This window comes from Xiphias gladius, chromosome 1 (assembly GCF_016859285.1).
Source record: "Xiphias gladius isolate SHS-SW01 ecotype Sanya breed wild chromosome 1, ASM1685928v1, whole genome shotgun sequence".
NCBI classification, from domain to species: domain Eukaryota; kingdom Metazoa; phylum Chordata; class Actinopteri; order Istiophoriformes; family Xiphiidae; genus Xiphias; species Xiphias gladius.
The window spans coordinates 35,565,474-35,589,689 of NC_053400.1; the positions used below are offsets into that span (position 1 = coordinate 35,565,474).

The 24,216-nt window shown below is 39.8% G+C and overlaps 1 protein-coding gene across 3 annotated transcripts in view; it reads left to right on the plus strand.

Annotated features, from left to right (window-relative positions):
• Positions 1–17,202: 17,202 nt before the first annotated feature.
• The window catches only part of LOC120787985 (EMILIN-1-like), a 35,429-nt gene continuing 28,415 nt past the window's right edge, over positions 17,203–24,216 (plus strand). For all 3 annotated transcript variants that reach the window (XM_040123462.1, XM_040123452.1, XM_040123471.1), the window contains exon 1: positions 17,203–17,712. In XM_040123462.1, the coding sequence (XP_039979396.1) occupies positions 17,579–17,712 (134 nt within the window). In that variant the 5' untranslated portion in view covers positions 17,203–17,578. The remainder of the gene's footprint in view (positions 17,713–24,216) is intronic.

The following is a 24,216-nucleotide window of genomic DNA, read 5'->3' on the forward strand; positions in this document are numbered from 1 at the left end:
TTGCTGCAGGGAGTGATGATTTCCTTTGTTTGATACAAAGACGAGAAATACAAATTGAGAGCTTCTTCTGTTGTTTCCAGTTAGACAGTAATCTTTTTTCATTCAGACTGATTTCATCTGGCTTTTAAGCTGATCTTAGACCAGTGTAACAGATGCAGCTGCTATTGTCTGAGTGTTGCAGATTTTATTGGTGTATAAACTTTAACAGGAGCCTATTTGAACAGCAGCAGTGAGTCACAATGTTTGTTCTCGGCTGGAGGTTTAACTCGTTAAATCAAATCCAGGTACAGATTAGGGATCAGAAACAAAACTGGCAATCATTTTACACTAAGTTCTGTTTCACAAACACCACCACCAAAGGGGGTTAGGGGAGTGGTCTTTATTTGAACTGTGGCTCTGAGGACAGAGGCTGTTGTGTGCTGCACATTGTAAAGATTCCGGCTTTGTGATACTGGGATGTATAAATAAAACTGACTGAAGCTTTCAGATTCTCCATTTGTTCTTTAGTGTTTCTACCCGTAAAGGTAAAAATGACTAATTACTGTAACAACATAGTAATTCTGTGTATTTGGCAGGATGTCACAGTATCAGGCTGTTCTGGGAATTAAATCATAATTTTAGTGACTCCTGAGAAACCTTTAACGTATCTCTTCTCTTGCCTCTCCTCCTTGGAAGATGTAAACTCAGGATTAAAGTCTCCTTGTGATAAAATGCAGCCTCTCATTCATTTGAATGAATTGTTCAGAGACACAGAGAGCTTCAGCACAAAAACCCACCTCTCAACCCATCTTTGGTTCCCCTTCAATGTGATGTAATGCAGCAAGATGCTGTGTTGGCCAATCACAAACATGCAAGCTCATATTCCTTATCTGGCGTCACTAAGCTTAACATCTGTAATCACAAGTGGTCAAACGATGGTGGTTATCAACTCAATAAGTCAACCCAGGTTTTCCTGAGAGCATTGCAATGGTGAATCGTAGTAGCAGCAAATCTGAGCGCCATTGATGATGGTTTTTTTCATTCACCAGTCACATGCTTAGTGAACTAACTCAGATCAGCTCTTGTAAAACCAAAAACTCAGAGTTTCCCCTCTCAAAATTCATGGCTCAAGTTTGTTTAAGCCGGCCTTCTGGAATAGACTCCTCGTGACGTGTTTACCTGATTATGTGTTAATGTTTATCTGAGGCCTTTACTATGAAGCAAGTTCAATATACCCAAGATATCTTTTCATTATCTGGCTTCACTAAGCTTAACAACTGCAATTACCCTAAGCAGTCACAGGACAGTGGTTATCAACTCGGTGAGTCAACCCATATTTCCTGAGCACATTCATATGTTTGCAGCATATGACCTAACTCAAACATGGACAAGTCTACTGGCAGAAGAGTGGAATATTTCACAGACGAAGAGCAAATTATAATATTAGACAAATACAAAGAAGTTAAACACACTATCCAGGCTAAAACTGTCGCATCTGTCAAATGCATGAAGGACAGCTGGCAAAAAATTGCCTACTATGTGAATGTGTGAATGTGTAGGTTAACATGCTCATAATATCACTGCCCCATCATTAGGAGAGAAGTAAATCTGACTATAATTACATGTGTGTATGCCATCAAATTCATGTATTGCTTGTAATGGTGTGTATGACCCTTAGTCTTTCAGCTGCATCCCCAGTGGTGTCAAACAGATTTGGGAACAAATTAAAATAAATATAAAAACATATTTCAAAGCAGTAAGTACGCTGAATTTCATATCTTATAAGTACAACCAGTACAAGGCTTTAGTGCTTCAATCAGTCTCTGTTGTAACTCAATTCAATTCAATTTTATTTATATAGAGACCCAACATTCCCCCATGAGCAATCACTTGGCGACAGCAGAAAGGAAAAACTCCCTTTAAACAGGTAGAAACCTTGAACAGAACCCGGCTCATGGTGGGCGGCCGTCTGCCCTGACCGGCTGGGTTGAGAGAGAAAGAGAGAGAGAGAGAGGGAGAAAGGGGGGGGGGGGCGACATAGCACAGTAGACATATGACATAAAAATGTGTAACAATAATGAGACTAATAATAAAACTAATGATTATAATAATAGTACTAATAAAAATAGATATAATAAGAGATGGCAATCACAATATTTGAAGCAGTGGGTGTTGAGCAGGATCATGGGGGCAGTAGGTGGTTTGCAGTCACAGATCCAGACTCTGCAGCTCCAGGGGCAGAAATACCTGCAGAAAGCGACAGGAGGAGAGAGGAGAGAGACGAGGAAGAACAAAACTACGGGAGAGAGAAGAAGCCAAGTTAGTAACAAGCATTGATTTCATATGAATCCGTGCAGATGGAGAGGAAGAGGAGGAGAGAGGAGCTCGGTGCACCATGGGAAGTCCCCCGGCAGTCTAGGCCTATAGCAGCATAACTAGGGGATGGTTCAAGACAAGCCTGAGCAAGCCCTAACTGTAAGCTTGATCAAAAAGGAAGGTTTTAAGCCGCCTCTTTAAACGTGGAGAGGGAGTCTGCCTCCCGGACCCAAACTGGAAGATGGTTCCAAAGTAGAGGAGCCTGATAACTGAAGGCTCTGCCTCCTATTGTACTTTTGGAGACTATGGAAACCACAAGTAAGCCTGCGTTCTGGGAGCGCAGTGTTCTACTGGGGTAATAGGGTACTATGAGCTCTTTAAGATATGATGGTGCCTGACCATTAAGGGCTTTGTAGTTGAGGAGGAGGATTTTAAATTCTATTCTGAATTTTACAGGGAGCCAATGCAGAGAACCTAACACGGGAGAAATATGATCTCTTTTCCTAGTTCCTGTCAGTCCTCGTACTGAGCATTCTGGATCAGCTGGAGAGTATTTAAAGACTTGTTGGGACAGCCTGATAATAAGGAATTACAATAATCCAGCGTAGAGTTAACAAAAGCATGGACTAGTTTTTCTGCGTCTTTTTGAGAAAGGATGTGCCTGATTTTTGCAATGTTACGTAGGTGAAAAAAGGCAGTCCTTGTAGTCCTAGAGTTAAAGGACATATCCTGATCAAAGAGATTCCTAACGGTGGTGTTGGAGGCCAGGGCAAAGCCATCCAGAATAACTTTATCATTAGATAATGTGTTTTTGAGGTGTTGGGGGGCCAAGCAAAATAACTTCAGTTTCGTCTGAGTTTAACAGCAAAAAGTTGCTGGTCATCTAGGACTGTATGTCCTTAAGAAAAGCTTGAAGTTTAGCTACCTGATTAATTTCATCAGGCTTCACTGACATATAAAATTAGGTATCATCAGCATAGCAATGGAAGTTTATGGAGTGTTTTCTAATAATATTGCCTAAAGGAAGCATATATAAGGTGAATAGAACTGGTCCAAGCACAGAACATTGTGGAACTCCGTGACTAACTTTTGAGTATATGGAGGATTTATCTTTAACGTGCACAAACTGAAATTGATCTGATAAATAGGACCTAAACCAGCTTAGAGCGGTTCATTTAAAGCCAATTAAATGTTCCAGTCTCTGTAATAGGATATGATGGTCAATGGTATCAAATGCAGCACTAAGGTCTAACAAGACGAGTACAGAGACAAGTCCTTTGTCTGATGCAGTAAGGTCATTTGCAACTTTCACCCATGCTGTCTCTGTGCTATGATGCACTCTAAATCCTGACTGAAAATCCTCAAATAAACTATTATCGTGTAAAAAGTCACACAACTGGTTGGCAACAGCTTTCTCAAGGATCTTAGAGTTAAATGGAAGGTTAGATATGAAACTATAGTGTATAAAACATCTGGATCAAGAGTAGGCTTTTTAAGAAGAGGTTTGATTACAGCTGTTATAAAGGACTGCGGTACATAGCCTGTTAATAAGACATATTGATTATATCTAGTAAAGAGGTGCTAACTAAGTGTAAAACTTCCTTAAGCAGCCTAGTTGGGATGGGGTCTAAGAGACAAGTTGATGGTTTGGATGAAGACATTATTGAACTTAGTTGGTGAAGCTCGATGGGAGAGAAACTGTCTAATTATACATCAGGTTGCACAGCTGTTTCTAAGGTTCCTGTGTTTGAAGATAAGTTGGTGCCAGTTGATGGGAGGAGGTGGTGAGTTTTGTCTCTAGTAGTTAGAATTTTATCATTTAAGAAGCTCATGAAATCATCGCTACTGAGCGCTGTAGGGATACATGGATCAGTGGAGCTATGAGTCTTTGTCATCCTGGCTACAGTGCTGAAAAGAGACCGAGGGTTGTTTTTATTTTCCTCTATTAGAGATGTGTGATAGGCTGCTCTGGCAGTACAGAGGCCCTTCCTATATGTTTTAGGACTATCATGCCAGGCTAAGCAGGATTCCTCCAGTTTGGTAGAACGCCATATCCTTTCAAGTTTTCGGGTAGTTTGCTTTAACATGCGGGTTTGGTAGTTAAACCAAAGTAGGATGAGATCGGTAGACAAAAGCACAATAAAACAGCTTCGACATTGTTTGCAGCAGACAGAAAAAAAAATGAAATAAAGAAGACAGGAGGGGACCTCCTACACACGAGTACATTCCTGCTGAGGAACTGGCCCTCTGCTATAATGAAGGTCACTCATATAAAAAAATCATCAGGGAAATCCAAAGGGGTTTGCTGGTCCCTGAACACTCTTGCCCTCCTAAGAGACCCTCGAAACCCCATGGAAACTGTGCTCCAAAAAACGGAGCTTTTATACGCGGTTAATCTGTTATCTCGAACATAACCTACTCCAGAGCAGGTCAGATATGCAGCATAAGTTACCATGTCGATGTACCCTGGTAAAAAGAGAGCTACCTTCATAACCCTGAAAACCCAGGGTTAAACCTGACCTCTTATTCAGGAAATAATGTTTTTTTTATATTGTTGTTTTATTAATGCACAGCAAAGTAATGCAAGCAGCCGAGACAAAATTGTTGGGCTATAGTGAGCATAGTGAGTGACAGAGGTTGATTAACTGTTTAATTTACAAGTGTGTGGACTTCTGCTGTTAGCCCTCTAGTCATTGTTTATCCTGCAGTAATATATTGTCAGATTGAAAAGGTTCCACATTTGTCAGCAGTTTGTTCTAAATATTAATGAGCACATGTACGTATCCGGGGCAGATTGGTTGAGTGTGTTCGAGTTCTGACTAACCAGTAAACGTTGCTGTTAAAGTTGACACAGTTGACTGAGATTCTGCTGGCAGAGAGTCCTGAATGGATTTACAATGTGGTAAAAACACAGTCAGGCTGTGTTGGGGAGGGGGAGGGGAGGAGAGAAAGAGGAGGTTGTAATGACTTCCAGCTGCCTGAGACCGAGCAGAGGTGGATGTTTTATTTCTACACAGTCAGAAACAGAAAGTATGACCTGCTGAGTCCAACATGTAGAACATTTAACTTCCCACCTGAAGCTTGACTGAATTATACTCATCAAAGGCAACAAACTACATTTTCAGAAAAACATAGTAAGTGGACTTTGAGTTGGGATTATTTTGTAAAACTACAATTCACCTGAAGTTTCAGTTTACAGTTTAGTTTTTTGAACATGTGGCTTTTTGCTAATTTTTCTCTACTTTTATTTTAAAGAATATAGCTAATGTCATTGAATGTCAACATATTCAATCCAGATAGGTTTTACAACAAAAAAAATGACAGTGGTTTGTCTGTCTGTATGTCCACATGTTGACATCACACACTCAATATGTCTACATGAATGGACAGAGGAGAACAAACCATTTTGATCACAATATTAATAGATTTGGTCTCTTGGATATTTCTTTTTCTTACGGTTTGTTTGGGATTAAAACACTTTTGAGTTTTGGAACTACTGTTCTCAACGTGCTAAAAAGCAAGAAACATTATTCACCAAAATGTAACATTATACAATGTTACAGTTTGGTGAATTTACACCAGGAAAAGTCCCTGTTAGTTACCATGGAAACAGACAAATATCAACTGGATCACTATAATCACATAAGAAAATGTTTCACAATTATGACGATTTCTACTTAAGATTTGAAGTTATAAAACTGTATTTTTCTTGATTTCCTGGAGGACTGATGTGAGTGTACTCCTGATATCACAGACATAGTTAACCCTTTAAAGTCTCACTGTTTCCAACTGTTTAGTACATCTGTGTGTTCAAATCCAACTGAGTCATGACAAGATCTTTGTTACAATCATAGTCAAAATTTGAATGCAACTAAAGGTGTTTTCATAAATCAAACTAAACCAGAGTCTTTCTGTGATATAAAGTTTTCTGTTGTGACTCAGCTCAGGAGCTTTTAAGAGTTCTACTTTTTCTCCAGTGAATCACAAACAGGGAAAGTGAGGAGGTCATTGAAGAGTCATTTGGTTTTTTGGTGGTTTGGTGGTTTCTGGATGTAATCAGAACATGAAACCTGAAGCTGTTTCATGTTTCCCGGAGCTTTTCCCCTGCCCTCTGCTGCTCTGACTGATGATGGTGATGGTGATGTTGGTCATGATGGTGATGATGATGGTGAAGATGGTGATGATGGCAATGGTGATAATTATGAGATGGTGATGATTGTGATGATGAATTTGATGATGATGATGATGATGATGATGATGATGAATATGATGGTGATGATGAAGATTAGTTCGGACCCTCTGTCACACTGTTTCTTAGGCTCAGTGATTTAGTTCGTCAGGACTTTGTTCCACCTGAACCTCAGCAGCTTTCCTCTTTGGAAAGAAAAGATCCTGAATTTAAGTAAAGTAAACAAAGAGGAAGAGGGTGGGTTGGGAGGGTTACAGAGCTGAGTGGAAAAAGCAGAGTGAGGGTTAACTGGGCCCCCAGGTATGTTCCGCACCCCCAGCAACTGTAAACTCAGTTTAGATAAGACAGCAGACTCAGACTAAATATGAAGCTGTTTGTGTTTAAAGACGACCAGCATGAACTGGTTCAACCTCTCTGAAACATCCAACACATGCACATCAACCTAAGGCTGACTGGAAACTCCATAAACACCTCCAACTGTTCAGAAGAAGAACTCAGAAGAAAAACTTTTCAGAGATCAGATGCAGCAGAGAGCTCCTCAGTCTGCTGACCACTTCATTTAAAACAACGCAGATGTCAGTCTCTACCTGTCTCTGGTGGTATAGTGATGAAGACAAACTGAGACATCTACTGGTATGCAAACAGGAATCAGATCAGATCTTATATCACCTGTCTGACTCTAGATTAAACAGGAAACAAGTTGGTTGCTTCAACTTTAATCAGGTCATTAATCGTTTAAACATTAGACAAATCAGAAGGAGGGTGGAGAGCAGGATGGAACAATGAGATCAATTCATACTAGAAAAACAAAAAAAACATACATGTTAAACTTAAAAATACAAGTACTACAAGATAATCACATAAATAACTGCACAAAGAAACATTTGTTTCAATAAAATATCAATTTTAACAAGAGTGCCATTTTTTTATCTCAGCTTTAGACCACATTCTACTTTGAACTTCAAGGCAGAAAAAATACTCCTACCATAAGGTAAAAATACTTCAACTCCAGCACAGCTCCTGCATTCAGATCCTCTTTATGAAAAAAGTATTATTATCAAAATGTACTTAAAATGTCATAAGTAAGAGTACAGCTCCTGTCAGGCCCTTTAAACATATACATGAACAGATGTATTTGTGTTATTGGGTTAAATTTTAAGGGGTTTTACTTCTCTTAAAACGTTAAACTGTGGAGATAATAAAATCTCATGTCAGTAAAATACTGTCCATTAACGTTTCTATTAATCTGTCTTTTAAAATTGTATTTTAATTGTATCTTAAATAAAATCAATATTAATGGGTAAATTATGGTAACTGAAGGCTTAATGTTAAGTGATTATTAAAAGAAATGTTGATGATTCCCCTTCATTTTTTAACTAAGGGCCCAAACCAGGAAAACCAGAACCATAATATGAGCATGTATATATGTATGTACAGTATATTTTGCAGTAAACACAGAACTGTGCCAAGGTGTAGCCACTTTAGATGTTTAGATTCTTGTCCGTCTTCAGGAGGCATCTGATTGTTCCAGATTCATTCTGCAGCAGGACAATGAGTCCAAACATACAGCCAGAGTCATAAATAACTATTTTCAGGACCTACCTGCCAAGAGCCTGAAAAACTGTGTGCAGGTGTACCGTTGAGAACTGGTGCTGGTTTAAAGGCAAAGGGGGATCAGAGCAAATACTGATCTGATTTAGGTTTTTCCTCTTTACTGCACTTTGGATCAGCACAACTTTGAAACTAATGTATTTATATTAATTTTTTTTTTTGAGTGACTGAAGCACTACATTCATTAACAGCAACGGAGTCGCAAGGAGGTGTCAGGGTGGATTGGCAGGGTTTACAAACTGCACGACCGTCACACCAGAGACCACGTTCACATCCAGATTCCCGTCTGTGCTTTAGGCTACAACAGCTCTTTGGTTAAGGTTTGGGAAAGTTGGTGGTTTTGGTTAAATGTAAATAAATAGGTTGTGTCTGATGTCACAATGAATGTTTTCTGTATTAAACCAGACCAGGATCTTTCCCAAACCTTAACCAAGTGCTGTTAGTCTAAACAGAACCAAAAATAAGTGTAATAATGCTGTAGGCACCACAATTCAATATTTTACTGTCATGAAAAAAATTGACAATTCCTGTCCATGTACACGAATCAATACATGAAATTTTGTGTATTTTTCATGAACTGTTGTGACACTGTTTTTAAACTGTTCATGGCTTTATTTTAGAAAACGTCCTCATTTTACTTTAAGAAACTAAAACCTTTGTGCATCATGATGAGAAGTTTATTCTTAGTGTTTTGGAACCAGGCAGCAGCTGTTTACTGTCACGGCAGCTGACAATGTTCACACTTCCGTAAGGTCCTCCTTCTTTAGTGCTCCTCCAGAAGTTTATTCTCAGTGTGTTGGGGCCAGACACCAGAGGCACGTTCAGCCCTGACAAAACGTAGTGAAACATTTATTTTAACAGAAACAGTGGGGCGTTGAACAACCTGTTGTGTTATGAAAGTGTTACAAATATAGCAGCCTTTTTAATACAACAGGGTTTATATACATGTCGCTGCTGATTGGGTAACACCTTTGGCACACCCACCAAATGAAACGAGACAAAAGCTACCTCAAAGCCTGTTGCACACTATCCTCCTCCTTTACTGCTCCTCCTTTAATCCTCTTCTACTCCTGCTCCACTCCTCCTCCTTTACTCCACTCCTTTACTGCTCCTCCTCTTTTGCTCCTGCTGCACTCCTCCTCCTTTACTCCTCCTCTACTCCTCCTTTACTCCTCCACTCCTTCTCCTTTACTCTTTCTATACTCCTTCATCCTCCTTACCCACTCCTTCTCTACTCCTAATCTGTTCCTCCGCTATCCCAAACGTTCCTGACGACTGTTGACTGGTGTTAGTCTGAGGTCAGTCTGAACCAGAGACGTGTTGTAATGAAATACTGGAACCAGATGAACAAAGTAACAGCAGCGTGACATCAGAATCATCTGCACAGGAGACAGATACATTTCTAATGTGCATAAAACCAGGGCTACGATCGAAAAGTCAAAAAAAATTATGTCCTATGTCCTTTCCTAACCACTTTTCCTTGACCTCGATGAAAAACAACACAAGGTCAAGGAAAGATGTGAAGGAAAATTGATAAGGACTTAGGAAAAGACAACCGAGGTGCAAAGAGAATCCGACTGCACTTAAACTAGGCTACGTAATTATGTTGATGGCGGATTTTATTGACGTCGGTCGCTTTAAATGTTGCTGCTGCAAGGAATTGTGGGACGGCATTACCACCTTTACTTTCTTAAAGGATGGTCCAGTTTGGCCTATGCTAAAGGAGATTAAATTGGAAGCACTTAAGGTCCTTTCCTTAACATTAAGAGAATAGCTCGACCAGCTCTCATCATGGCTGCCTCCTAGATACTTCCAGGTCATTTCACTCAGTGAGGAACCTTCCTAAGCAAAAAATACTATTTGACCACAGCATTGATGTTGGTGCTTCTACTGGTTTCAGATGCTTTTATTATGAATCACACCACAAATTGTCTCCTGATTAATCTCTACAAGACAGAAAGTGGACGAGTCTGACTGCACATATTAACACCTGTGAAGAGAAAGTCTGATCGGTCAAACACTGGGACAAAACAGAGTTCTGTCTTTCTGATCCCAAACAGGGAAGACCAAAATAAAAGCCTTCAGACAAAATCAGCTATTCTCTGTGACGTCTGACCCCAGACAACAGGAAGAGACAGTAAAGTGGATGGTGGACTGAGCGCTGAGTGCCAGGTGATCACCTGCAGGCCAGACAGGTGACAGAGGAGGGGGTGGGGCTTCAGCCTAAAGGTGAATACGCTGCTTTCTGCTCAGGAAGAAAAGTATGATCGGTGTTGTGATCGTCTCTTGAATGTTACTCTGGAGGCTGGCCTGCTTTTCTGATTGAGACCCTTACTGAATCCTCTGTATAGTTTTACATTTGTAGCATTTCCATTCAGTCTAAAAAACATTTCACCACACAGCTGAACTGTAAGATGCCATTTTATCAGGAGCAGTAACTGCAATATGAAACTGCAGGTTTTGACCAGAAACATCATAAATCAATGGAAAAACTGAGTCATCATTGCTTCAGGATCAGGGACAAAAAAGTTTACCATAAATAGATAAATAATCAAGATCATTAGATATTTTATAGATCAGTTGAATCATTTTGCTGTTCGTCTCCTGGACACTCTACCCAGGCGCCAGCACACGCCTGAACCCAACAAGTGTTTCCAGTTGGTGAGAACACGTCTCACACGGACATTCTCTGGTTGTGCGCTACATGTGTGAAAAGGCAACTCTGGACACTGTCCAGACTGATAGGTCTGGACATTGTCCAAGTTCATATGTGAAAACGACTCTTGAAAAAATTGTTTGAAAGCTCTAACTCTCCTCATTCTATCTGTGCAAAGCATTCTAGGATACTCGTGTCACTGCAACAGCTCTTGATAAGGAATTAGTCAGACTTGGTGCTCCAAAGTGTTTTCCACTAAGAAATATCCTACTACGGGCCTTACATTTCTTTTTTATATGCCAAAAAACATTAATTTCTACCATGTTTGTGCCTCTATAACTTTGGTTCAGTATCTCTCAGATTCATTCTTTTTAGTTGTACAATTTAGAAAGTTTCCTTTTAAAGGAGACCAGGGTTATGGCTGTGATCAAAAGGATTGAAGAACAGTAACCTTTTTATTTTGGTACATTATCTTCAGGCTTGCACAAAAATGTTAATGGGTTACTTGTGCATTGTGCTGACAGTTTCTATGCTTTTACACTCCTATTACATCACTGAAACTCAGAATAACATGTGGAGACTGTGGTGCTAATAGTATATAAAAATTAAACCCTCTGTAATCTGTTGTTATTAAAATTAGAAAGAAACTACATTTCTCCTTCTCTCTGCTTTGGCAGCAGAAATAGTCTGACACTACTTTCACTTTTTATCTGCATCACATGTTCAGAAAAGTTTGTTCATCATTAGGTAAAAAACCTTAAATAATTCCAGCACTTATTTATATGCTCAGTCTCACTTTAATACTCAGAAATTATTCATAGTGTTTCTACAGCTTGTTATTCTATTGCAGTTATGTGATTCTAATGTTTACATTTCACCTTGTTGAATAAAACTGTCACTATAAGTGAATTTACGTGCAAGTTTCACTGTTTCATCTCATATCATATCAGTCACTACTTTCATGGATCTGACAATGTCACTTGTAGGGAACATTCACAAAAAAACAAAAAAAACTTGTAGCCAGATTATTAAACCCAGAGTTATCACAGGCAGGTGATAACGAGCTTCATGATACAGGTGATCCAGGGCAGCCGATGTTAGACTCTGTGAAACCGCTGATCCCGGATGTTCCCAACACACAGCAGATGCCTGAACACTACACAGATTCACACACTGTGTGTATGTGTGTGTTTTTGTGTTTGTGTGCGTGCGTGTGTTCTTTTCCGCTCTGTGGCTTGTCAGATTTTTTCCATCTCTGTTCGTATCTGCGGCGCGTCAACACAAACACTCCTCTATGCTCTCTGATCTGTTGTAAGAAAGCAGTTGAACCCCTGTCACATTAAGTGTCTCACTCATACTGAAGGGCCACAGGACCCATTTGTGTTCTGGCTGTGTTCCAGCTGTGATCCCGGCTTAGTCTTGGTTCTGTTGTGGCTTCAGTGTCCACAAAAAACATTTTAGAAGTGGCTATTCTTCAGCAGCCAAATTTATAATAAAATCTATTTTACACTAGTTCATAATATAGTTCAACATCGTTCTGAAGAGTTAAAAGGTTAAAGATTTAAAACAAGCATTTTTTTCACGCTTTACAGCAGACCGGAAACATGTTTATTGTTCATTTAGCTAGTAACAGAAACTTTGTGTCTGAACACAACCTGAGTCACCTCTTTCTCTGAGCTTTGGGATCAATTATTTTAAATTTCAGCGCAGCTGATCTCACAGCTGTTGTCAGTAAACTGCAGTTATGTTGTTTATTTTTTTCCACATGATCATTAAACAATTATTTGATTGGCAGCTACAAAATGACTGCTGGTTAACATTTAGTGTCAGTGAGCCACTATTTAAATGTATACTTACTTGTTCAGTTGTTATCAGATATGGGACTGAGCATATATAGTTTTTATTTTGTTCTGTTTTTGTTGCAGTTTAATGAAGTAAGTTCAATTTTAAATTATTGCTTTCTTTCTGATCTTCACACATTTCTACAAAACACTGACTGACTTCAGAACAAAGGAAACTAGACACTGATGTATTCAGAAGATTTAGCTGTAACTAATACCGTAGATTCCAGTAGACTCCACTAAACTCCAGTAAACAGCATAAAACTCCAGTAGACTCCAGTAGACTTCAGTAGAGTCAAGTAGAGTCCAGTAGAGTCCAGAGTTTTTATCAAATTAATGAAGAAAACTTTTTTAACCCACACCCTTTCCTCTAGATAGATAGATGTGAAGTCAGTGTTACAGCAGCCACAAAACCATCACACTGACTCAGCTTTAAGATTTCAATCAAGTTGGTTTTATTTTTATTACCCACAATCTTTTTTCCTCCACCTGCACATTACGTTTTCATTGTCACTGATTAATATACCATTTGTTTGATTTTAACGTGCGAATAAACAAAATTAAATTTCAAACGCCACAAAAAAACATTCAACGAGAATCTCTAGAAAAATAACAGAGGAGAGATCACTCTTAATGTATCAGATGTTGACTTTACAGAGCAAACAGATGGACCAGCATGATTGCAATATGGATACAATGAAAGTATGAAGGAAATAAAGTTGAAAAACTATCAGAGCCAAGAGCCATACGTGGTTTTCCGTGAACATGTAAAGTGTTGTTAGGTGAGAGTGACTGCAGTTGATAATAATGTGTTGATGCAGATCTCTGTTTCTGTGTCTCACCTGAGGCTTTAACTCTGGAATGTGACTCTGTCTTTAATACAAAAGCTCTATTTAAAAACAGCCTCATAAAACAGTGGTTAGTGTGAGTGATGGAGTCTGGGTGGTCTGTCTCTCCACCCGGGGAGGGTGTGGCCTGGAGGGGGTGGGTTAACACATGATTTATGAGATCTGATAAAGGGTATTTTCACTGCAGAGTCCTGTTTTACTGCCTCACTCTGTTGTTATCAGGAAAAGAAACATCAGAGTTTGTATCAGAGTTTGGTCAGGTGTCGACTTGTGTGCTTTTCTCTCCATGTTTACACTAGTTTAAAAACAGGCTGAACTAAAGTCATTATGATATTTTATCATAACATTAAGCTGTATGAATACTTATTCTGCATGTCTAGAGTCAGCATTGGTCGTCTTTGTCACCTCTGCAGGCTCAGCAGGCTCCTGCCAGTATAACACACCCCAGTCTATCACCCAACTGTCAGAGGTCCAGGTGAATTGTAGGTAATGTAGGCCCCACATTTTGAAAAAGAGTGTGAGGGGTAAAAAAGACGATATCTCTGGTTCTGCTGCATCGATTCTGATCCTTTTTTTAACCTGTCCATTGTGAGCCTGACAGTTACAAGTGCGCAATGATAAATCTATGGAATACTCCTTTAATGTGTCTCTGTAGAGTTTCCAGGTGCCTGTGAGGTGGAATGTGAATTTCTCAAACAATATGTCATCATGTACTATTTGACTGTCTCAATTAGAAAACTGTAAATAAAATTGTAATCACTGGTGGAATGGTTAGGGGATGTGACGACACTTGGGTATGGGTCTCCTGTGGGGCCTGTGGGGGGCTAAGGGCCCTGATGGGCCTGAACAGGCCAAACAACATTGCTCAGAAATAAAGGATGATCAAATTACAAGGATTGAAAGCTAGTATTATCATACGTAAGTATGGGTCAAAATTAAAGTTACATCAGCTTTAATGAATTATTGATTTTAATGCTCCACCCAGTGGGCACACTCAGTGCCACAAATCAAACACACCACCAGAACAAGACGCTTACAGAGACTGCTTGCCATGTTGTTATCATCAGAGAGACTGCAGCTATGACTGTTATCTACCGTGTTTGCGTGTGTGTGTGTGTGTGTGTGTGTGTGTGTTATAGGTCATCTTAACTGGGTTATTTTAGGAGCAGCAGATATGAAACATCCTTTAACCTCAGGAAGTCTGCAGGATGTTTTCATCTCTATGTCGTCAAAAAGACACTGAAAAGTTTTAAAGGTTCATCAAGTTGTTTAAAGTCACATTAAATTTTTTTTCTATGAAAGGACACATTTACATTTTTAATATCCAGTTACAGTTAAACTCTCTGTTACAGTTACAGTTCCAGTCTGTCTGTTACAGTCTGTCACAGTAACAATTACACTCTGTTACAGTTACAGTGAGGACACTAATGTGAGGACACACACTTTATCTGTTGTGATGATTTTAGGAAAATGAAATAATACCTTTTCTCATAATAGTATACCCTTTTCTTATAAAACTATGAATCTATTTGCAAATTATTACAACTTTATTCTTGACATATGGATTTTTCTCTTAAAATAGAAACTTCAGTTTTAAACATTACAGCCTGATTGCTGACATGACTAATTTTACTTGTAAATTAATTTTTACTCATGTAGTGACTTAATTCTTAAAATAATGGCTTCTTCTCACAATAGACTAATCTCAAAATTACAACAATTTTCTCATGACATCATTACTTTTTGTTTTGAATTTAGTTTGAAAATCTCAGCAGAGTTAAAACAGAATGGAAAATGTTTGTATTAAAGAATTAAATTTATTAAATTTATAAAACATTTTAAATTGAACTTGTTGGTAAACAGTGTCAGGATTGTGAACCCCTATCAGTGGACCCCTGCAGGTCTGGCTGTGGTTTTAACTTCTATGGGGGCAGATGACACATTTCTTTAATATTTTAAGCAAGGTTACTTCTTTATTTCCATCTTTTACAGTTTCAAAATAACAACAAAGGTAACTAAAAAAAACAAACGTTTTTCAACAGATTTTCGACGGTGTTAAGGTAGGGGGACTGAGGGCCATGGCAAAACCTTCAGCTTGCGCTTCTTGAGGAAGTCCACTGTGGATTTTCATGGTGTGTTTAGGATCATTATCCTGTTGTAAAAGCCATTCCTTTTCATCTTCAGCTGTTTTAAAGACTGTGTGATTTTTGCTCCGAGAATTTGCTGGTATTTAATTGAGTCCATTCTTCCCTCTACCTATTAAAATGTTGTCTGTGCCATTGGTTGCAACACAAGCCCAAAGCATGTTCCATCCACCCCCGTGCTTAACAGTTTGAGAGATGTGCTTTTCATGAAATTCTGCACCTTTTTTTTCTCCAAACATACCTTTGTTCATAGTGGCCAAAAATTGTTATTTTAACTTCATCAGTCCACGGAACTTGTTTTCAAAATGCATCAGTCTTGTTTAGAATTTCCTTTGCAAACTTGTGACACTGAATTTTGTGGTGAGGACACAGAAAAGGTTTTTTCCTAATGACTCTTCCATTAAGCTCATATTTGTGCAGGTGTTGCTGCACAGTAGAACAGTGCACCACCACTCCACCACCACTCCACCAGTCTCCTAAATCTTCCTGAAGGTCTTTTGCAGTCAAACAGGGTTTTGATTAGCTTTTCAAACAATCCTACAAGCAATTCTCTCTGAAGTTTTTTCTTGGTCTTCCAGACCTCAACTTGACCTCCATCGTTCCTTGTAACTGCGGTTACTTAATTACATTACAAACTGAGTAAACGGCTACCTGAAAACACTTTGCTATCTTCATATAGCCTTCGCCTGCTTTGTGGGCATCAATTATTTTAATTTTCAGAGTGCTAAGCAGCTGCTTAGGGGATCCCATGGTGGCTGATTGTTAGGAAAAGTTTTGAGAAGTCAGAGTTTTTATAGAGCTTTGAAATTTGCATCACTTGGCCTTTCCTAATGACGGTTGTAAACAAGCCACAGCCCTAACAGGCTAATTAAGGTCTGAGACCTTGGTTAAGGTTATCCGAGAGCTCAAATTTCTTGGGGTGCTCAAACTTTTGAATGATCCCTCTTTCATTTTTTTCACTTAAAAATTGTACAAAACAAAAATAATACACTTATCTTGCTCAAAATGCTGAAAAGAATGTTTCATCTTTAACTTTATGCCTTTTGGAGATCGTTCACCTTCTACTCACTTACCTATTCACTAGAACAGAAATTTTGATCAGCGGTGCCCAGACTTTGTCCTGCCTTCTTACAAATGAGAAACAAATTGCTGATGTTTGTGATTCAGACAGTATCACATTAAACTGTTAGAATCAGCTGATGAACAAACTAAAAATTGAAAATGATATTATAAATTATATCATTAATTTTATTGAGACCGACGAAAACACTCTTAGATTTATGGATTTATTGAAAAATAATTAAAAAATTGAAAAACAGCAGACTGATCCTCTAATTCAGGTAGTGTTCGAAGTGTAAATTGACATGAAGTCTAAAGATGATCTCAGTCAGAAGAAGAAAAACAAACCCAGTGAGAACTTAGTTAGTTTGTTGAAAACTTTCCTCACGTTATTTTTTTTTTTTTACAGGACATCAATAAACCCGGTATCAGAACCCTGAGGACGGGATCTGTCCGCCGTGCAGCAGGTGTGGGTGCGGAGCCGCACGTGTCTGGTTTCTTCTCAGTGAGGGGCGGGGACAGTTCGGGGGGGGGGGCGGTGATGAAGAGGAGGAGCAGCTGGTCTCGGTTCAGGCTGTCGCAACGTTTTCTTCTCTTTGTTTCACATGAAAAGTTCTGATGACCAAACTGTGACCGCATCCAACCGGATTAAAACCGGGTTAAAACCAGATTAAAGGCGAAGAGCCAGCAGCACCCGGACCCAGAGCAGGACCCTGAGCGGATAAGAGGAGACTGTACTCCGCTTCAGGTTTGGTTTTTGGGAGTTTGGATCAGAATCCGGATCATGGGTCAGTAGGACGGACGGACTTTGTGGAAACTTTTTTATGTCTCCATGAAGATGAGAATTTTTCCCGTCAGTTGAGGAGTTGCTAACACTCTGATTGAGTATCGATACCCTGTATTGATCGTGTATTGATCGTGTATTGATCAGCGGGATGGCTGTACTCCTTCTGCTCCTGCTTGCGTTCTGGACCTGCGGACACGCCAAAAGCGCGTTCCCACTGCGACCCTCCTACAGCCTTTATGCCAGCGGGAACGCGCACGGAGCCCGCGCCACCAGCAGACACAGGTAAAATGACACGTGCACGGAAAGGATGATGATGATTATGACGATGACGATGATGAGTGTGAGGGTGGAGATGAAGGAGGAGATTATGGTGACGTCAGGGTAGGATGACTTCACCACAGTGAAGCGTGTATGTGCAGCAGATGTTTTATTGTGAAAGTGTGAACGGAAGTGTTTAAAGATTGCTGGTTTGAATGCTGTTTCAGGCAGCAGCGACTCTGATGATGTCAGTGTGATGTCACAGGACGCCTGTGATGTCACACACTCCTCTCTGCTTTCCATGGTAACAAGTGATCAACAGCGCCTCATGCTATTTCAGTTTATTTCAGTTTATTTCAGTTGTTTTTTTAATGTGTTTCAATATATTTCAGTTTGTTCCAGGTTTTTCTGTATTAACAGCTGTTGGGTGAATGACTGAGATATTTAGTTCATACATTGTCAATGTTTGCGATTAGAAAATTTTAGTTTGTCCAATGGTTTATGATCAAATACATTACATCCTCAGCTGTACTTTGCCTTTAGAGCAACTCCTCACTGATGATGTTTAATCTAAACAGTTTGTGTTTCCACACAGATGTGGACAATTGTTTAACACTGACACACACACCTCCCAAATCCTTAATGCTCTCCCAATGATAAAACGTCTGATATGGACTGTTATTCTGACACCTCACTCTGTTCAGTTAGTACTTCACTATGAAAGCTGCAGATCAAAAATACAATTTGGTTTTGTTGACCTTTACTGTATTTCCATCTAAACAACAAAAATGTAAGATTTCATCATGTTCTCCACGTGGTTTTCCATCATCTGAGCTTTGACTGGAGCTCTTTTAATGACCTCATCTCGCTCTGTCCTCTTCCTCTGTGGTGGTTTAATGACAGCGACTGGAGAATCAGCTCCACCAGCTGTTTATCTCCATCAACCAGTCAGCTCTTATTCACACAACAGGAGTGGAGGGAAACAAGACTTCACTCACATTTTATTTGGACCATTTTCTGGAAATTTAATTAAAATTTGAGCTCCATTCAGGTGAAACCTTACTACAGATGATCACGGAGCTGCTGCAGATAAAATGCATCTTATTTTATTTCCACTGTGTCCTCACAAATGCAGATACGTACTGTTTAGTATTACTCAACCTGAGACGTGTCTCTGCTCGGACCTGATGCTGCATCATGTGCCATTGCTCTTATTAAACTCGTTCTGTGTTCAGAATCTCTGTGGTTTAGTTTCACATATCAGTCTTATTCTACTGTTTCTTGTTTCAGAGCCGTTGCTTTCAGGTTAAAAGATTTCCACTGTCTAACATAAGGTGGCTTTTAGTGTGAAACATGAATTAGCAGAAGCAGGTTTAATCAAGGGGATCTGGACACACTCAGCTGTGTGAGGTCAGAGGAAACTCAGTGAACTGTTTCTGTGGTTTGTAACCAGCTCAGAAATGTGTTTTACCTCGCTGTGCTGTTCGGTGAAAAACTTGTGTGGTTTAAAAGCCAGGTGTTGGTTGCTACTGGAAAAAGGGTCATTAAGCATTATGAATTTGTGTATCAATTCAGTTCAATTCGATTCAATTTTATTTTTATTGTGCCAAATCATAACAGAGGTTATATCAGGGCACTTTTCATGTAGAGCAGATCTAGACCAGGACTCTTTATAGTTATATTTACCAACATTCCCTCATGAGCAAGCACTTGGCGACAGCGGCAAGGAAAAACTCCCTTTTAACAGGTAGAAACCTTGAACAGAACCCGGCTCATGGTGGGCGGCCGTCTGCCCTGACTGGCTGGGTTGAGAGAGAAAGAGAGAGAGAGAGGGGGGGGACGACATAGCACAGTAGACATATGACATAAGGATGTGTAACAATTATGAGACTAATAATATAACTAATAATTATAATAATAAGGTGAATAACAGTACTAATAAAACTAAATATAATAATAGATGACAATCATAATATTTAAAGCAGTGGGTGTTGAGCAGGATCATGGGGCAGTAGGTGGTTTGCAGTCACAGATCCAGACTCTGCAGCTCCAGGGGCAGAAATACCCGTAGAAAGCGACAGGAAGAGAGAGGACAGATACGGGAAAGGACAAAACTATGGGAGAGTTAGTAACGAGCATTGATGCCATATGAATGCGTGCAGATGGAGTTTGTTTTGCATGAGAGTTAAAGGACATATCCTGATCAAAGAGAACTCCGAGATTCCTAACGGTGGTGCTGGAGGCCAGGGCAAAGCCATCCAGAATAACTTTATCATTAGATAATGTGTTTCTGAGGTGTTGGGGGGCCAAGCAAAATAACTTCAGTTTCGTCTGAGTTTAACAGCAAAAAGTTGCTGGTCATCCAGGTCTGTATGTCCTTAAGGCCAATATTGAAATTTAGCTGTCTGATTCGTTTCAACAGGCTTCACTGCCATATAGAATTAGGTATCATCAGCATAGCAGTGGAAGTTTATGGATAATATTGCCTAAAGGAAGCATATATAAGGTGAATAGAACTGGTCCAAGCACAGAACGTTGTGGAACTCCATGACTAACTTTTAAGTATATGGAGGATTTATTGTTAATGTGCCAAACCAAAATCGATCTGATAAATAGGACCTAAACCAGCTTAGAGCGGTTCCCTTAAATGTTCCAGTCTCTGTAATAGGATATGATGGTAAATGGTATCAAATGCAGCACTAAGGTCTAACAAGACAAGTACAAAGACAAGTCCTTTGTCCGATGCAGTAAAAAGGTCATTTGTAACTTTCACCCATGCTGTCTCTGTGCTATGATGCACTCTAAATCCTGACTGAAAATCCTCAAATAAACTATTATCATGTAAAAAGTCACACAACTGCACGTCAGAGTCAGTAGAAAAATGCGCTATCGGGTAAGTCTGGAACTGTGGAAAGCCAGGTGCCTCTTCTTACATCTGTTTGAACACTGGTCCTCATTTAGTTTAGTGATTGGCAGTGAAATCAGTTCATTCCAGTGGAATCACAGTGATAACAGGGTTGGTGAAATGAGCTCTGAGGGGACAGAGAACCGGAAGGTCCAAACTGGAGGATTATTATCGGTCAGTGTCTATTTTTACTGAAGGTGCTTTGTCAGAGAACAGCTGTGTTCCATTAAGCTCATGCTATAACAATAGAAACTGTTGCTGAAGCATCAGTGTAAGTGTCAGCCCTCGTGCGCAGCCCTCCTTGTGTGAAGACCTAATCAGGTAAAGACCAGCGAGTCTACCTGTGGGAGTCAGAAGAGCAAGGCAACCAACAAGGTAAACTGTCCCATTTTCTCTGACCACTTAAACTCTGTATGTACTCAGCACTATAGCCATGTCCTTCCACTCCATTCCTGTTGTGTCTGGTAAATGCAAAAAGTATCACTATGCCGAAAAAAGAAATCTGTCTAATCCTCCGGTCAACATTCCTCACCCACATGTGTCTCCTTTTCTGTTGGGTTGTGGAACTGCCAGTCTGCAGTTTAGGTGCTGGACCTTTCAGCAGCCTTTGATATGATGAATCACCGCATGCTAATCTGTACTCTCTGATATGGGCATCTCAGAAAAAGCACTTTCTTGGTTTGAATCCTATCTCACTGGGCATTCCTTCAGTTTGTCATGGCAATGACATATGTCCTTACCCCATTCCCTCCCCACAGGGGTGTCCCAAGTCTTGGTGCTGGTCCCTTCCCTTTGCAATATACACTTCCTCCTTGGGTCCAGTTATCAGCTTGCATGGCTTCGCATATCACTGCTACACAGATGAAACCCAACAATACCTGTCATTCATGCCAGGTGACCCTAACATTTATGTGGAAACGCCACGTTCAACTAAACCTCTCTACGACTGAACTCTTAGTCATCCTGGTCAATCAATCTCTCTATCACAATATCAACATCAAAACCGCCTCTTCATCTCTCACTCCGACCAAGTGTGTGAGAAACCTGGGTGTCATGTTTGAGGACCAGCTATCGTTCTCTGACCATGTTGCATCAGTCTCGCAGTTGTGCCGCTTTGCTTCATACAACATATGCTTCATACAAGACGGTCCAGAACAGTGCATCTGGTTTTCAATATGCCTAAAAGGGCACATGTCACTCCGCTGCTCATTGACCTCCACTGGCTACCCATGGCTAGGCAAGTCACTAATGCTTGCCTAGAGAGTGACTTCTGGTTCTGCACCCATCTACTTGAATAAAATCATACAGGCTTATGCTCTTTTTCGGCCACTGCTTTCTTCCAAAGAATGTCATCTGGCATTGCCATCTGTGCACACAAAGCAATCACAGCCCATATTGTTTTCATTTTAGTGGTTCCTCGATAGTGGAATAAGCTACCAAATGTTATCAGAGCAGGAGTGTCCCTCTCTGTCTTCAAAAATCTCTTGAAGACTCGTCTCTTCCGAGAGCACCTCCTCTCCTAACACCTAACACCTTAACGTGCCTGGCATTTACTATGCTCTTTTGGTGCACTTCTTTACTTGATGTCCTTGCACTTTGTTTTTTGAATAGATATAGCACTTAGCACTTACTTCAAGGTCTCCTACTGTACTGAAGCTTTAGTGTTGTCCGTTACTTGTAAGTCGCTTTGGGTAAAAGCGTCTGCTAAATGAGTAAATGTAAATGTAAATGAGAATAAACTGCTCCACTATAGAGACCCGGTTAATCACAGTCACAGACAGAGACCTGGTTTACTGAGAGACTGAGACCTGACAGAAATCTCCCACCGATTTTTAAGAACTTGGGCTGTCTACATGAGGATATTTAATATTTTATCCTAAACTGGCCTGACATCTGAGCTTATTTAACAGCACTTTATGTAAATCAGATGAACTGCAGCTCATTTATGTCTGTAGTTTCAGTCAATACCTTGCTACATTAAAACTCACAGTGACACTAAATGTGGTGCCTCTGATGGTGATGTGACAGATTCAGTCGCTGTCCCCCTGGTGTTTAGTGGGTCTGTTGAGCTTATTTTGTACCACAAAATAAGTTCTTCTTCTCTGGCTATCTTGGGTTCACTTGCTTCACATTACAAACCACTTAGTGAGATCCATGAATGAAATGATTATATGATATGAGATGAAACAGTGAAACTTGCAGGTACATTTGTTGTGTGTTGTTTGTGCTTTTTTGGGGATGTTGTTAAGCTGTTGTGCTACTGACGAATCAATTCTCTTGGAAAATTGTATCACTATTCATAAAAGATCCTCTGGAGCTCGGTGCATGGATTGTAAGAGGGGCTCTTAGGAGGGCAAGAGTATTCAGAAACTGGCAAACCCCTTTGGCTTTCCCTAAAGATTTTTTTATATGATCATTACTGCAGAGGGCCAGCTTCTCAGCAGGACTGTACTCCTGTGTAGGAAGCCCCCTCCTGTCTTCTTCATTCCTTTTTTTCAGGTTGGCTGCAAACAATGTCAAAGTCATTTTATTGTGCTTTTGTCTACCAATTTTGTCCCACGACAGAGACTGATTGAAGCATTGAAGCCATGTACATTTTATACTTATAAGATATTAAAGTCAGCCTACTTACTGCTTTGTATTATGTTTTTATATTTATTTTTTATTTGCTCCCAAGTCTTTTTGACACCACTGGTGGCTGCAGCTGAAAGAATAAGGCTAAAATTGTCATAAAAGCCATAAGAATACAACTAAATAACAGTAATTTAATGGAATACACAAATATAATTATGGTCAGATTTACTTGTGTCCTAATAATGGGGCAATTATATTTTAAGCCTAAATTACGCAGTCCGTGATTTTTTTTTTTGCCAGCTGGCAATGGCAGCTGTTGCTCTTATCTTGGATTATGTGTTCAACTTCTTCGTATTGTCTAATATTATAGTTTGTAAAATTTGCCCTCCGCTGACAGTGGACATCCATTTTTGTGATTGGCCATATTCTGTAAACACCACCCCTTTTATGTGAACATGATCAGGAAAACCTGGGTTGACTCATCAAGTTGATAACCACCGTCATGTGACCGCTTAGCGTGATTACGGTTGTCAGGCTCAGTGAAGCCAGATAACAAAGAGATATCCTGGGTATGTTGAACTTGCTTTGTAGTACAGGCTCCACTTTTGTGTTGTGTTGTTGTTGTGTTGTCCTTCACAGGGTGGTATCTATTCTCAGATCAGTTTTGTCTTGTACATTAGTGACTGCAGGATCAGTTGTGATAACCTTCGTACTTTAAATGATCTGATGTAACTGTCAGTCTGTTGAACTATAATAGATCTGGTCCTGGACCAGTCACTGATGACTTGAGCTTTATCTCAGTATAAATGTATCGAAAGACATATCCCGTTTTGTGAAAACACAAAGACAGAAAATCTACAAACATATTCTTTATATCAGTTTTAGAGCCCGATTTACACTCCTACAGTTCAACACTGATTTAATCAGTGGCTTTCAGATCAGTGCTTGTGTAGATCTGTAGCGTATCCACTCACTGATCTTTATGTGCAGCAGTGGGGGAACCTGAGACTGTGAACACTGAACTGTCATCTGTTTAAAACAGACTGCAG